Source organism: Triturus cristatus, chromosome 6, assembly GCF_964204655.1.
Source record: "Triturus cristatus chromosome 6, aTriCri1.1, whole genome shotgun sequence".
NCBI classification, from domain to species: domain Eukaryota; kingdom Metazoa; phylum Chordata; class Amphibia; order Caudata; family Salamandridae; genus Triturus; species Triturus cristatus.
Genome location: NC_140589.1, coordinates 160,460,809 through 160,476,136, shown reverse-complemented (window position 1 = coordinate 160,476,136; position 15,328 = coordinate 160,460,809). Strand labels below are relative to the sequence as shown.

General features: G+C 43.9%; 1 protein-coding gene across 1 annotated transcript in view; it reads left to right on the top strand.

The window, feature by feature from the left end:
• Positions 1-12,752, top strand: part of XKR6 (XK related 6) — an 810,260-nt gene extending 797,508 nt beyond the window's left edge. Inside the window, exon 3 of the mRNA XM_085610424.1 lies at positions 11,437-12,752. Within this exon, the coding sequence (XP_085466550.1) occupies positions 11,437-12,401 (965 nt within the window). The 3' untranslated portion in view covers positions 12,402-12,752. The remainder of the gene's footprint in view (positions 1-11,436) is intronic.
• Positions 12,753-15,328: the final 2,576 nt, after the last annotated feature.

Sequence of the window (15,328 nt, the reverse complement as noted above, 5' to 3'; positions counted from 1 at the left end):
CATAATATACTGTGTATATTTGTTCATATATTGTATACTATGTATACTTGTGCAATGTTGTCGGTTCACCTGTTTGCCTCGAGGGCATGGAAAAAATGGGTGGAAGTGACTTCAGCACGCCAACGAGGTCCTCTTATGGCTCCGATGATGTCATATGGAGTCGCGAGCGGAGACGTGCTATTGTGAGGTCCTCATCGACGTGGAAGAGCTATGAAAAAAGCTTCAGTGGAATGCTGGCGCAAGAGTAATTCAAAAGGTGAGGAATACACAGGCAGATACTGTATCCACGGGAAAAGGGGTAACTTGTTCTTATGGTAATAACTTTACTCCAAATTTTACAATATTTATGTTCTTAGTTACCACCAGACATTTGCTTGTGATAACAGGTGAAGGCTTTTCTGTGAGGAGAGAGTACACATTTCTCCCTATACTACCTGCCTCAAATGTAACGTGTCAGATGATATAAGAACACTTAGACATTTGTGAGTATTCAGCTGAGTTTTTTCATTTCATTGTAAGTGGTAATGGACATACTCTCTGTACACTCTGTTCAAGCAGTGGTGTGGCCATTGTTTCTGGACAGGGCAGTGTTAAGTCTTGTGTACTTGTATCTAGAGCAGGTTTTGACATACAGGACAAAGATTGTACGGTTAGGGTTAACAAGAGTTTTGTGGTAGGTCTCTCAAATGTAGAATTTTCAGATGAACAATCCTAAGAAGAATGGAGATGATATCCACAGAAAATGCTTTGAAAATCCTCAGAAAAAGGAGTCAATTTTGTTTGTCTTTGTCTTTGTCTCAGACGATATACTTATTTAACAACTTTATAAAGCACTCATGAATCACTGGCAGTATTAGGGTGCTTTACATAGAGCCCTCGACTCGTATCACAAATAACGAGTTACCTTTAGGCACATGTAGGTTGTAACATAGAAGTTAATAGATGTAGGGAATGTGTTTTGTTAACCTCATTGCTAAACATGAAATACATTGGAACTAGCAGGCTTTGCAACTGTTGGACGGAAACGTAAAGACAATAGCTCTTGAAGAAGCATTAGAGGTGAGGTTTCCCTAAAGTTAGAATGTTGGGTTTAGCTATGATGTCAGTAAGCAAAGAGCTCCAAAGTGAGGTTATGGCACCAGTAAGAATGTACATGGCAGGGCTAGACAGGTGTTTTAGTCCACCTAGCTTTTTCCCAGTGGGCTGGAGCCGTTCAAGCCGGTTTTAAGTGGTTTTGAAAGGCCAGGGTCGCTCCTGGTGCCTCTGCCACCTTCCCCAGCTCCCCGAGGTTAATCGCAGTAGGCACAGGGAGGCTTTAAGAAAGTGAGGGATGGAAAGGAAAGGTGGAGAGGAGGAGAGAAGGAGTGAGAGAGCGAATGTGTATGGATTGAAAGAGAGCAAATGGTTCGGGAAAGGTTTAAGCATTTTTGCCAGTGCTTTTTGGGGCAAACCGGTTCCGTCCTTGTTTCTGGCCAAGTCACGTTTTGCATCTTGGAACCAGAACGTGCCAAATAGTGAGTGATTTGGATAAGCAAGTGGGCTTCTCTTGCTGTGTGGCTTTCTAGGTGAGGTAACATAACTTGATTGCCATTCTTGCTGTTATTACTTGCCACTGACGAATACATAATATTGAAATAAATAATGTGGTCATCTTTTTGTGCTGGTGACGAGTTTAACTCTATCGTGTAATATTGCCTTGATCAGAATTAGTGAGGGCTGTGGGGCACCTGTCAGAATAGCATTTCCAAATTCGAGTCAGAATATGATGAGAGGTTCTGGTGGTCCGGGGAGCTTATGCATTTCATTATTTCTGAAGTGCGTAATTATAAGTGCGCAAGCTTTGCCACCCGGTGTGGGGTACGTCTTATGTATTCAATAAAAATCCCCAAAGATGTTTAGTTGGTTCTTCCGAAGCCCCATATATTTATTTTTTTATTAAACATGTGTAAAGTTGTACATTTGTAAACACCTCTTGAAACGTTTACACACATACATTCTTCTAGAAGATAAACTATTTTAGGGGAAGCTATAAATAAATAAGCAGCTAGTAAACAACAGACATGTAGTTTTAAAACAGCTTGCAACTCTGGCACAGATGAGGCAGATTTAAAGTAAACATTAGCAACAGCAGGGGGGGCAAGCCCCCCCCCCCACCATAAAGCTTTCTTATAATTTAGCAACATTGGACATTTTTCATAGAACTAAGGACTTCAGTTTCTGTTGTCTGTGTCTTTTGTACATCAAGAAATTCCTGAGCTGCCATAAGTTGCATAAAAACATGCACCCTGCCACCCTTCGTCATCCAAGAAACCACAGAGGCCTCACATCACAGGCATTATAGTTATTCTTTAGAGACCGCAACTTCTTTGTCCTAAAGTATATATGGAGGATGCCTCCCCCTGGCATTCTGCTAAGTGGAGCTGTAGTAGGAAGTATCTTAATTGTTTCCACTTTCATAGACCCTCCCTAGTTCTCTGCCACCACCTCTATATTTACAAACTCCCATATGCAAGACATACTCTCACCTTTATATGGGGGGTAGGAGGGTTCCTTCACAGAATACTCCAATACACAACTCTTTCTGCAAATGTTCTACTTTATCTTGATGTTAAGTATCAATGGGGTTACCCGAAAATCTACCTGACCCGGGTCAAAATGGAAGTACAATAAACAATTGGTCAGAGTAGCAACAATTTAACAATGAGAAAGAAATAGTGACATTCACAACAGTAACCTCTCAAGTTTCACAGTGGATGCGATTTATTTTAAAGGCATAAATCACTTCTTGTAGACAGCGCAGTTGTTCATATATGCGGAGCATGATTATGTACGCAGCATTAGTGCTCTGGGATAGAAATGGGTAGGGGTGTTCTTGGTCAAAGTGAGTGAGTGAGGGAGATTGATAGGGGAGAGGTAATGTGACATATATACATTTTATTTACATAGTAGAAGCTGTCCGACCTATAACAGGCCAAGTAATTCAGTATATATACATAGCATTCTAGTGAAACTGATAATGAATTTCAGTCATCAAAGCTTGTATGAACGGTGTTTTATTATTATTATTATTTTAAACATTTATAAAGCTCGGCTGACACCTTGCAGGTTTCCTGGCGCTGGTGAATACTCTTAACTCAGGGGAACAGATAGCGAGGAGCAGGAAGAAGGGGTTGTTTCTAAGGGAAGTCAACGTTTCGACCCCTGAGAAAGTCCTAGGTTATTCAGTCCTTAGTGTGGGGTCTTCATCAGGACAGTGTGACTGAGCACCCAATCAGTCAAAAAGCACGTCAAATCCGGCTGTAGGGTTTAGGTTAGTGGGCTTCAAAATGCTCTAAAAGATCAACGGGAAATATACGGTCATGTGTACACGGATGGGCATCCGTAACGGGACTGTGGATCGAATGAACCCCTACAATCCAATGGACCGAATATTTCCCGATTGGGTGCTCTGTCACACTGTTCTGAGGTGTCCAACATGGTTTTTTGAAGTTTCTGAATGTAAGGAGGCACAAGGTTTGCCATTTGCAATGAGCGCTTGTACAGCCGGACTGTGAGCTACAAAGGGCCGTGGACCGTGCTGGCTTACCCATCACCCAGTGTATTCAGTTGCCTATCTAAGTCTCTCAATAATGCTAGACTTTCATTCCTCTTTAAGGCCTTTGAACTGCCTTCTTGAACCTTTTAGAAAACATCATATTTGCTATCTACTGAACTGTCATATTCACACAGTGCACTGATGTTGCCGTCACTGCCATTTGTATGTCATTCACTTCCTTTTCATACCAAGGCCAACCTCATTCTACATATGAGGCACCCGGTGGCACAAAATGTAATTCATTCAACTGTGGGCAAAGTGGGAGGCATCAGACTTCCATTGGAATAAGACTAAAAGTCATTCTTTTCGAATGTAAAGACTAGGATGTATTGCCTAATGTTGATGGTCCTCTTGCTGGAGTAGTTGAAGGTGAGAGTTGAAGAGTGAGGTGTAATGTAGAGTGGCGTGTAGGTCCAATGTAGTAATGATGCATGACAGGGTGTCAAAGTTAAGGAACGATATTCTTTCGTAGCAGTGCGCTAGTTGCTTTACTCATGCAAGAGTTTAGCTGCAGGTGCATTTGCAGAGCAGTCTGGGGTCCGGTACAGATATATTAGGGTATGTATTATTTTCCCCTCGTTTTTTCCTCCAGAAGATTATGCCTACTTGCAACAGGTGAAATATCGAGGGGGAAAACACTGGGTCCTCAATACATTTGCAAACCTTGTAATTCCAAGGGGAGTGCTAAGGAGTTTCACCAACCCATTGAAATGAAAGGCTCACTTCTACTGAGGAACAGTATGAGATTTCTTATGAAGATTTTTCAAAATCTTGATAACTCTTGGAGAGGTGTGGTTTGTGCACAAGAGAGCTGGCCGCCTGAAGTCACTGCTCTCCACGATCATGTGTTCTGCAGACATTGAATGCAGTAGGATGCTCACGTTTGGGCTGCCAAGAAGTAATTCTGGATCGGACGACATCACAGCACCAACTGTGACAATTGCCATCTCTTAGAGACGTATTTATCCTCTCCGAACCCAATGCAGCAAAACAAGGTCAGGCAACCAGTATGGCCACCATCATCTGCACAAAGCTTTTCTCAGGCTTTTCTTGATCGTAAAAACCTGTGGCTCAACGGACAAACTTACATACGATCTCATTAAATTCTCTTTCTGGATCCCTAGACTATTGGGTGATCTTTTAAGGTGGAAGTACACAGAAAGTGGAACTAAATGACCAGCGCTTTGAGGTACCTCAGACACTTTTTCTGATTCCAGCGCTTTTAACTTGTATAGAGTTTTATCTGGCACCAATTTTGATTTGCCCTTATTAATGTACACTGTTTCTGACTTTGTGCTCCAGTCTGTCTATTATGTTTCACAGTTATCATACTCTGCTTGGGCTGTATACATAGGAGGATCTGAACTGCCTTTTGCTTTTGTGAGCCAGAGACTGTTATGTATTTCGGTTGGGCATGCACAGGCTGACCTCTGCACATCTAACATAAAACTAGACCCTCTGTACTGTCTCCTGAGGGCTTCTGTCTGAACATGAATTCTTCATGTTTTACTACATATTTGACCTTGACGTGTGGTCCTACAATGACAGACTTAGGTATCGTAGACGCCGTTGACCTTGCCGATTGAGTTGTAGCAGAATTCTTTCTTGCAGAATGGCGAAGGGCAGAGATAAGGAAATGAAGGAGTCCAAGGACGTGAAAGTGGGACAAAAGAGACCCAAGTCTACTTTTCTGCTACCAGATTCACCACCAAATACTAAATCGGCTCAATCCACTAGCATTGAGCTTATACTTCAGTGGCTATCTTCCCTGCATGATCTGGCCAAAAGCAAAAAGACAAATGCAGACCCTATACAAGTGGATATCCAGAGATTAAGGAAAGACTTTAAAGACTTAACCAGAAGGATCACTGAAGCGGAATCCCGTATCAGCTGCCTTGGGGACTAAAGATTAAAATCGCAAAAGCTTTCCAAATCCCTAAACTCAAAACTTTCTTTCCTCTGTTTGGATGTCACAGATTTGGAAAATCAGAATCACAGAAGCAATCTAAGAATATTTGGTCTGCCTGAAGGAGTGGCGAATGCTGCAAACTCTTGTGCAGATTTCCTCGAATCTTGGATCCCTCATACACTTAACATATTGTTCAGTGAACACTTTGAAATCGAGAGAGCACACAGAGTCCCTTCAGGTAAAGCTTCCACAGATCCACTTAAATCCACGAAACACCTGAGAGCCATAATCTTCAGACGTCCGAGATATAACCATACTGTAGATATTCTTCAGTATCTGAGAAAACACCCATCCTTCAGGCTTCTTCGTGCCGGGGGTTCTCCAAAAGCAGGCAGCTCACCAATAGCAAGCAGAATTGTGTGATAGAGATGCAGTGGCTTAACAAAACTTGAGGGGGCCTCCCTGCAAAGTACATGGAGTGACCCCTTCTCCAGGCTCACTCAGGAACTCTCATGCCAGGGTACTTTTCTGACGGGGGTGGGAGCTCGTCCCCCCCACACTGTGGGTGCTGCAGGGGCCTTTGTTACACCATTGTAAAGATGGCCATTTTCTTCTCGTACTCAAGTAGGCAGACTCAGTCAGGGGAGGTTTCTTGTGGAAATTAACACGTTTCTGCTTCTTGATCTAGGGAGTTAGGAATTTTTCTACAGTATCAGCCACTACTCGGAGTGTAAGCACACCCTGACCCAAAGGCTTCAAGGCAGGATTATAGCCTTCTCCTGACCTGGCCAAAGCTCTTATAGTACAATACACCAAGTTCCAAATTCCTCAGGATTTGGTTAGTGCTTTCGTAGTAACATACTATAGTTATTTCTACTTGTAAGATGACCTATATGTTCATTTCATGTTAAGACCTTTGGGGCTTATTTACAAGAAATTGGCATATTGCAGCTCTGCAAGGCTTTTTGCTGCTCTGCCATATGTCAATTCGAAAGGGCAGGAATGCACCGTATTTACAAGATACTGTGCATTCCTGTCCTTTCTGCCTGTACCGGCGCACACTTTTCAGCTGTGTGCCAACACAGGCACCCTGCACCATGGTGCAAAAGTGTATGATTTGTTGGCAGGATTGTTTTTGTTAAGGAAGAGGCACCTTCCTGAACAGAAACAATCCCAAGTTGTGTTTTCCTCTTTCTATGTGTGCTGCAGAATCCAGCACACATTCAAAGAGGAAAAAACAAGGAAAAATGAAAAGATTTTTCCCCGTTATTCCTGCTCTGGGGAGACGCGCGGTTTTGACGCATTCACAGATTATGCCATGTTGTAAATCTGGGAATGTGTCAAAAATCCATGGACTTGACTGTGGAACACCCACCGCAATGCCCATGGTACACCTCTTTGACTCAGAGTAAGGCAAAGCAGCAACTTGTGCTGCTTTGCCATACTCCAGATCTACGAGACCAAGAAAAGCCACGCAAAGTGGCTTTGCATGACCTCGTAGATATGGGTCTGCATACTTCGCCTCCGAGACGTCACAAAAGTGATGCTCCGGTGGCACAAATGTGCAACCATGGGCTTGTAAATAAGCCCCTTCGTTCCCTTGCTCTCCTACTTCAGAGGTAAAGTTGGCTGTCAGTGAGAGGCAGAGGAGGGTCGACACACTGGTTGCTCTATATAAAGGCAACCATCACTAGTTGGGTACAGCAGTTCGGCCTTATGGGTTCTGGTCAGGTTAGGTAGCACTTAGATACTCCAATCGACCACACACTTGTCCCAAGTGTGGAACACACCACGCTGACTTTTCCCACATGACTTGGAATTGTGTGAAGATAGGGTGCTATTGGAGGGCCATCTTCACACTCTTATCTAGTATGATACTACTGGGGAAGCAAAGCCACCCCTACCACAAAAGCTTGGGTCAGCAGTCTAGTATACTGTAATACGAACAGTGAACTGTTCGCTATGACTCAACCTTTGGCATCCAGGCCACGGGACATCTGGAGCCCACTCAAAAGTTATTTGCTTGAAATTGTCTCTGCCCCTATTTCACAGCAGCCTGTAGGAATAGAACCTGCCGGGGTGGGTTAGACCTCCGCTGCTGTCTCTGACACAAGTGGGCACCTCTTGAAGGCAGGAGGAGGGCAATGAACCTTGGCATAAAGGGACTTTTACAGGTTGACTAATCGTTGTGTAAGTGGAAACAATGTGTATGTTGCCCCGGACTACATCGTGCATTATGTACAAGTCTATTTTTTAAAACAATGTACTTTGTACTGTTGCAATGAGTAATCAATATGCCGTTTTCTGTTGTATATCACTGTAAAATGGAAAATAAAGTTAAAAAACAAAAGTAGCACTTAGATGGTCATAGAACAATTTGTCAAAAAAAGTAATGACATGTATACATTTTAAATAAGAATGTATATGTATTCCTTGTAATCTACATGCATGTAAGTACTGCCACCAGGGGAGTTTAAAGTCTGACGAGCCTACAGCATCATGGTTAATAAGTTGCTCTTTTCACTGTTATTTCTGCGCACCTCTTATGTTCTGTTCATTTTTCGTAATTGTACACGATGCACGACAGCACGAGGGTTGATCACTTTTTTGAGCATGTGTCATGACCGTTCTTCTAGCAAAGATTTAGAATATTGTACATCTGGCCCGATGCGTACAAGAAGAGGAGAGCAGAGGAATTGGATTCAGTGAGTGACAGGCCACTGAGAACAGGAGTAAAGAAAACAAGCATTTGCAATGCAATAGGTCTCGCATTTATACGAGTTTGAGCTATTGGCATTGTAAATGACAATGCCTTTTATTTATGTTTTAAAAACCCACACATAAATAAAAGGCATTGCCATTTACAGTGCCAATAGCTCAAACTCTTACCAACTGCGAGACCTATTGCATTGCAAATGCTTGTTCATCATAGGATTCGCGAAATCTGTGCACGTATGGCTATCCCCTGGCGGGAGCGAGCAAGGACACCATATGTTTGTAATTAACTTGCAAACATATGGTGCCCCTGCTCGTTCCCACAAGGGAAACATGCGCAGGCTTCATCCCGTTTAGGCAGCTGCTTCTGCGCCTCTAAGCGCTAAGGGTTACAATGCTAGAGAGGCACGTAGCAAGGGTCACATTGAAACATCAGAAACCCAAAACGTGGGATACTTAAAATTCGATATAAGATCATATGCAGACTTCAATTCCACAGAATACAGGCAGGTGATTCGTGTTGAGAGGGAAATGAAAAAAGATGCGCCCAGAAAATGAATGACTGCGGCCTGGCTCGTTACGGTCACATAACCATGGCCGGGCACCCAGTTCCGTGCGCTCGTCATGTATCCCCGTTGCACGAGAGTGCTTTCATACAGCACAAGAGCAAATCAAACAACAAAATCTGAAACACATAACAAAATACACGGCCCTGAAAGGGTACACTTCTTAAATTACAAAAACGTTGACACCTTTTATGTATGTTTTTTTGTGGGCTTGATGTAGAATAAACTGTAAGAGGGCGAGAAAATGAGGGGGGAATAGGGAATCCGTCAATTGTAAATGTTACTACCTACTTTAGAGGAGCAGTATCGTTACAGAAGTGGACGCACAACCCCCCCCCCCCCCCAAATGCGCGAGGATTCAGCTACTCAAGGCTTCCAAGCACACCAACAGCCACTGTACGGAGCGCCCTTCCCAGGAACGCAGCAGAGCTCGGATGGACACAGAGCCAAGTTGGCTGTCAGTGAGAGGCAGAGGAGGGTCGACACACTGGTTGCTCTATATAAAGGCAACCATCACTAGTTGGGTACAGCAGTTCGGCCTTATGGGTTCTGGTCAGGTTAGGTAGCACTTAGATACTCCAATCGACCACACACTTGTCCCAAGTGTGGAACACACCACGCTGACTTTTCCCACATGACTTGGAATTGTGTGAAGATAGGGTGCTATTGGAGGGCCATCTTCACACTCTTATCTAGTATGATACTACTGGGGAAGCAAAGCCACCCCTACCACAAAAGCTTGGGTCAGCAGTCTAGTATACTGTAATACGAACAGTGAACTGTTCGCTATGACTCAACCTTTGGCATCCAGGCCACGGGACATCTGGAGCCCACTCAAAAGTTATTTGCTTGAAATTGTCTCTGCCCCTATTTCACAGCAGCCTGTAGGAATAGAACCTGCCGGGGTGGGTTAGACCTCCGCTGCTGTCTCTGACACAAGTGGGCACCTCTTGTCATTTACAGTATCGTTACAGAAGTGGACGCACAACCCCCCCCCCCCCCCCCCAAATGCGCGAGGATTCAGCTACTCAAGGCTTCCAAGCACACCAACAGCCACTGTACGGAGCGCCCTTCCCAGGAACGCAGCAGAGCTCGGATGGACACAGAGCCAAGTGCAGGGATAGGAAGCGCACCGCGCAGCCAATTAAGAAAAGTCCCCGCTTTGCTGAATATGGCCACCACCCAACGACCTTAGTCAAGAAACTGAGCGTCCCCGTTTGTGTATTTTAGTGTGTCTTCAAGCTGCTGACAGTGAATATGTACGATTGGTTCAGGCACGCACTGAATATGGGTAAACTGATTGCGCTGCATCTCGCTGCTCGTGAACATGTAAATATAAAACTAAAATGTATTAATAAGGAAAAACCTACTTGGTCAAGCCGACGCTATACAAATACACACCAGTCTGGTGGGCAATGCAATGACATTCTATAGTCTAACTATAGTCATTCTATAGTGTGGTCTAACAAGCGCGCACTGAAGCTGACGGAGTGGGAGGGGGAGTGGGGGCGGGCACGCAGGCTGCCAAATGGTGCGATGAATAGTGAAAGCGAAGCTGACGGAGTGGGAGGGGGAGTGGGGGCGGGCACGCAGGCTGCCAAATGGTGCGATGAATAGTGAAAGCAAACAAGTGGTTGCAGGACTCCAAATGGTGCGCGCGCCCGGACGGGTCACATGCACTGTAGTTGGAGGCCTGCAAAGCCACTGTTTGCACTTCCAAAACGCGCTTACTATAAGTCTCGCCAGAGCCAGCGCTAAAGCGCTGGTCAGGCGAGACCTAATAAATGGTTTGTGGACTGATTGAGTGTGGGAAGCGCAAGGCACAGAAGGGGGTGCCAGAGAAGCTGAGGGAAACAGAAAGCAGCTATGGATGATTTTGGATTCAGAGGGGTGAAAGAAAAATGATGAGAGTGAAAAATGGGGAAATTTCCTGCAAGCAGAAGAACTTAGTTCATACATCCAACGAGGTGGAGATCTGCATGTTAACTTGCTGAAAAAGAAAACTGGGCAAGCCAATTGTTCTTAAAAAAGGCAGCACTTTTCTTTTATGTAAAAGATCCTCTCACCAACATTCTCCTCAGCCTTTTTCCTCCTTTTAACATTTTCTTCTCATTTCTTGTGTTCGCATTTGTTTCTGTTATGGGAGTGTTCTTGCATATAAGGGTTCCTGTCCTGACATCAGTGTCATGGTTATTTCACCATCTGAACATGATAGGAAGGGAGAGAGGAAACAAATGGTGTTCTGGCCTATCGCAAATGGATGGCCTTTGTTAGCTTAAGGTGACCAGCTAACGACCAATAAACAAAGTCAATGGCAATTAGTAAACAATGACATCTGCTCTCTTTGTCCCATCGCGTTACCAAAACTGCTTACCGTAATAGCACCTCAGTTCACTTTATATAAGCCTTTGGCGGAATGTAACTGGCAGCAATTAAGACCCATAGCGTTACAGTTGAACAGTTAATGGCCCTCAATAACATTCTCCTGTGTCTATACCCATCAAACATCACTTGGTGCACTGGAATGTCATTCTCTATTTTCCTTGCTCTTTGCTTCCTTTTGACCATCATAAAGTATTCCATGCATTCTCCATACAGTATGGTCATGATATAATCAATATCTGCCTGTTGTTTGACTGTCTTCTGCACAGGTGTCTCATCTGTGGCCTCCCTGATGTCCCTGGCTTGGGTGCTAGCTTCCTATCACAAGCTCCTGCGGGACTCCAGGGACGACAAGAAAAGCATGAGCTACAGAGGTGCTCTCATCCACATCTTCTGGCGACTCTTCACCATCTCCTCCAGAGTGATCTCCTTCGCCCTCTTTGCTTCCATCTTCCAGCTCTACTTTGGGATCTTTGTAGTGGTCCACTGGTGCGCCATGGCCTTCTGGATCATCCATGGTGGGACAGACTTCTGCATGTCCAAGTGGGAGGAGATCCTCTTCAACATGGTGGTAGGGATTGTGTATATCTTCTGCTGGTTCAACGTCAAGGAAGGGCGGACCCGATACCGAATGTTTGCTTACTATGCCGTGATCTTGACAGAGAACACTGCCATGACGTTCCTTTGGTACTTCTACAGAGATCCTGACACTACTGACTCCTATGCCGTGCCAGCACTGTGTTGTGTTTTTTTTAGCTTTGCTGCTGGGGTGGCCTTCATGTTTCTGTACTATGGAGTGTTGCATCCCATGGGGCCTCGAGCGAAAATCTTTGCCAGCTCCTGTTGTGCCGAGCTGCTTTGGGGTATCCCTCTGCCCCCTGACGTGGAGCCCATGGCACCTCAAACCCCCGGGTATCGGGGGGCACCAGTCACACCCACCAGAGGGCTCACCGAGCAGCCAGATGATCTCACAGCTGACACTTGCCTGCCAGTTTTCCAAGTGAGACCAACGGCGCCACCAACACCATATGGGCGCCCCTACTACCCGGAAGGGCCTCTCATCAAGATTGACATGCCAAGAAAGAGGTACCCCGCCTGGGATGCCCATTTTGTAGACAGAAGGTTGAGAAGGACTATCAACATTCTCCAGTACGTCACCCCCACGGCTGTCGGCATTAGGTATAGAGACGGACCGCTCTTGTATGAGTTACTACAGTATGAATCTTCACTCTAAACCCCCCGCAGCTAACAGAAAGGGGGGGCTTATTTTTGTTTACGGTAAACACAGCTCATGAAAAAAATGAAACAGAAAGAAGAAACACCGAAAGGAACACGAAAGCTTCCGATCGATCAGTTTTCTTTCTCGTTGCTATATGTATACAAAGATATTCTCTATGTTTTGTAAGTAAAAACAAAAAGAAAATGTATTTCTTTTGTTTTTATACACACTTAGAAACAGTATTCAACCTTCCATGCTATGATCCAGGGTGGAGAGACGTAGTCTCCGCTTGGCCTTTTTTACCTTACACACCGAGTGTAGAGCATTCACGGGATTGGTGCTGATTAAAAACAAAACGACCTATAACTGCCTTATGCCCTTGGGTGCTGAGTTTCATTAACTACTGTCACTTTGTCACAAACAAAACCTCTGGCTGGTTTTACTTCAGGCACAACTACCAGCGCCTCCATCCCAAGGCGAGCTGAAATAAAAACACGTGAAGGAAAGAGTAAACATGCATTTAACCCTAAAAGGAGTCCCGGGATGGCGAAGCAGCAGTACTACCAAATGACATACGCCACAAAAGCCCCTAAAGGTGCTAGGTGCAAGATGCGGCAGCATTGTCTGTGCTTCAGCGGTCACTAGTCACATGATAACAGATTTATAAAGCGCAACTCAGTCCACTGGGCGTCAAGGCGCCTAACCAAAGCTAGATATATAAAATAAACTTAATGAATGATAACAGATTTATAAAGCGCAACTCAGCCCACTGGGCGTCATGACCACAGCATAGACACCTAGTAAACCAAAAGGTCAGTAATCGAGGAAGCAGGGCACGAACCTGTGCATGACACTGACTGCTAGTACTGCTGCTATGAAATCCCGCTTTAGTGATGTGCTGTCAACCCTGTGCACTTGGCATTGAATTCACAAAGCAATACGCCAGGGTCTCTTTTATTTCTGGGTGGGAGGGAAAATATGCAGTTCAACTGTGACCTTTGACATTATATACCAAAAAAACAGCCATTTTTGTTTTGGTTTTATGCTTGGAGTATACAGTATACATTCAGTATTAATAAAACTCAGCATAGTAGCAAAAAGACGCAAATGTAATGGCACAAAATGTGATCGTTGAGTGGCGAAAAAGATTTGACGTATCGTTTCAAGGCTGAGCGCGATGGGTATACAACACTCGTGCAGTGTGTAATAATGCTAGGACCCTGCTAATGTAATTCAATCTGAGCCTTAAGACATACACGTTTTTGAATAAAAACACACAATTGGGCCGGATCACTCACTGCCTCCGTGCTCCACACAGTTGGTGCTGTGTTCTACGCTTTTGGGGTTGTGATGGCTTAAGAACCTCTCACTTCACTTGGTGCATCGTAGGACTGCCGTGAACATATTTTTGTAAGCTTGTCTAAGCACATACCAGGAACGCCGCAGTAAACCCAATTCCAAGTGCTGCACTGCTTGTTGACGGTGCACCCCAGTACAGATCAGAGTTATACTTCCGCTTAAGTAAAGCTCGAAATTCCTGATGTGTGTTTAAAAGGTTCCGGGCTCTGTGTGTGCATGTGTAATAAGTGAAGGTCAGACCCGTGCCCTCTCCCCACGCCCCTTTTTTGTTTTGAAAATGTCTCTGTAAAGAGTTGGTGCTTTGAACTCCTTGACTTGCCTTGTTCTAGAAAATTAAGTCACAAAATGAACCACATCAGTTTTTATTTAAGAGAATTTTATCATTTGAGAGTCAAAGACGGATATCATCGGCATTCTTTTGATTACATCATCCCTCTCCAAGGCAACATAATTGACTATATAGCCAAAAGAAAATCATGTAACGGGTGAAGTGCCATTTGTTGCTTGTAGCTGCCCATTTTCACTTGTTTGTCTTGTTATGCAAATTCATTTTGTTTGTAGAGACCGATTTTCAACTTAAAAAGCTAGCACAATGTTGTCTTTAAGGAGTTAGGTGGTAGTTTTCTTTGTTTTGAAGCATGCCAATTGGCAAACACATTCTTTGGTAGGGCTATCGTTTTCCCAGACCAGGTGGGAGTAGTTTATCCAGTCCTGCTTTTTAATTTTTTTTTATTCTGATACTTAAGCAGGATTTGCTTTTAAAAACTGCAAATATCAGAAAGCAAAGAGTAGAAAAATATAGGAACGCTAATGGCTAAAAGGGGCTACCCTGAAATCTACTCTTAATAATTATTTTTGTTATTGTTTTAAGAGTTGATGACATGAGCTCTGTGTCTTCCAAAGTTAACTGGCAAAAATCTTCTGGTGCTTTAAGATCCGACAGTAAACTCTTATTAACAGTTCTTAGAGCTAAAAACCGTATCCTTTTGCAATCAAGTAATTCCTATGGCAGCCCCCACAATGTGCAAGCCTCGGCCATGGGCTCTCCATTCTGAATCTTCACTACTTTGTTTTAGGAAATTGTTATAAAATGTCCTATTCGCCTGTTAGATTTTCTTGCCGCTTATGTCTATATTGGTTATTCCAGCAACAAGAAACCAAGCTGTTTGTGTGCTTTACAAGTAACTCGTAGCATAATATAACATATATTCAAAGTCCATGTCAAATGGGGATTGGTCTTCCCCTGCCTAACCCTTCACACATATATACAAACGCCTGTGCCCTCACATTCAAAGCACAGCCAAGAGTATATTTACAGAATAAAACTAAATTGTCATTTCTAAAGAGCAGAGGTGTTCCACATAAGTCAAAACCTCATCCTCATACAAAAATAAGAGTTTTTAGGTGACTTGTAGATGGCAATCAACCACTCTGATGGAGAGTAACATATTCCTGAATATCTTGAGTTTTGCAGTTAGATTTGATGATTTCCGAATGCGTGTCCAACTTTCATTTGTGGGAAGATTCCACATGTTAGTCATAAGCAGTCTTCCATTTTTACCCATATTGTCCTATAAACAGCT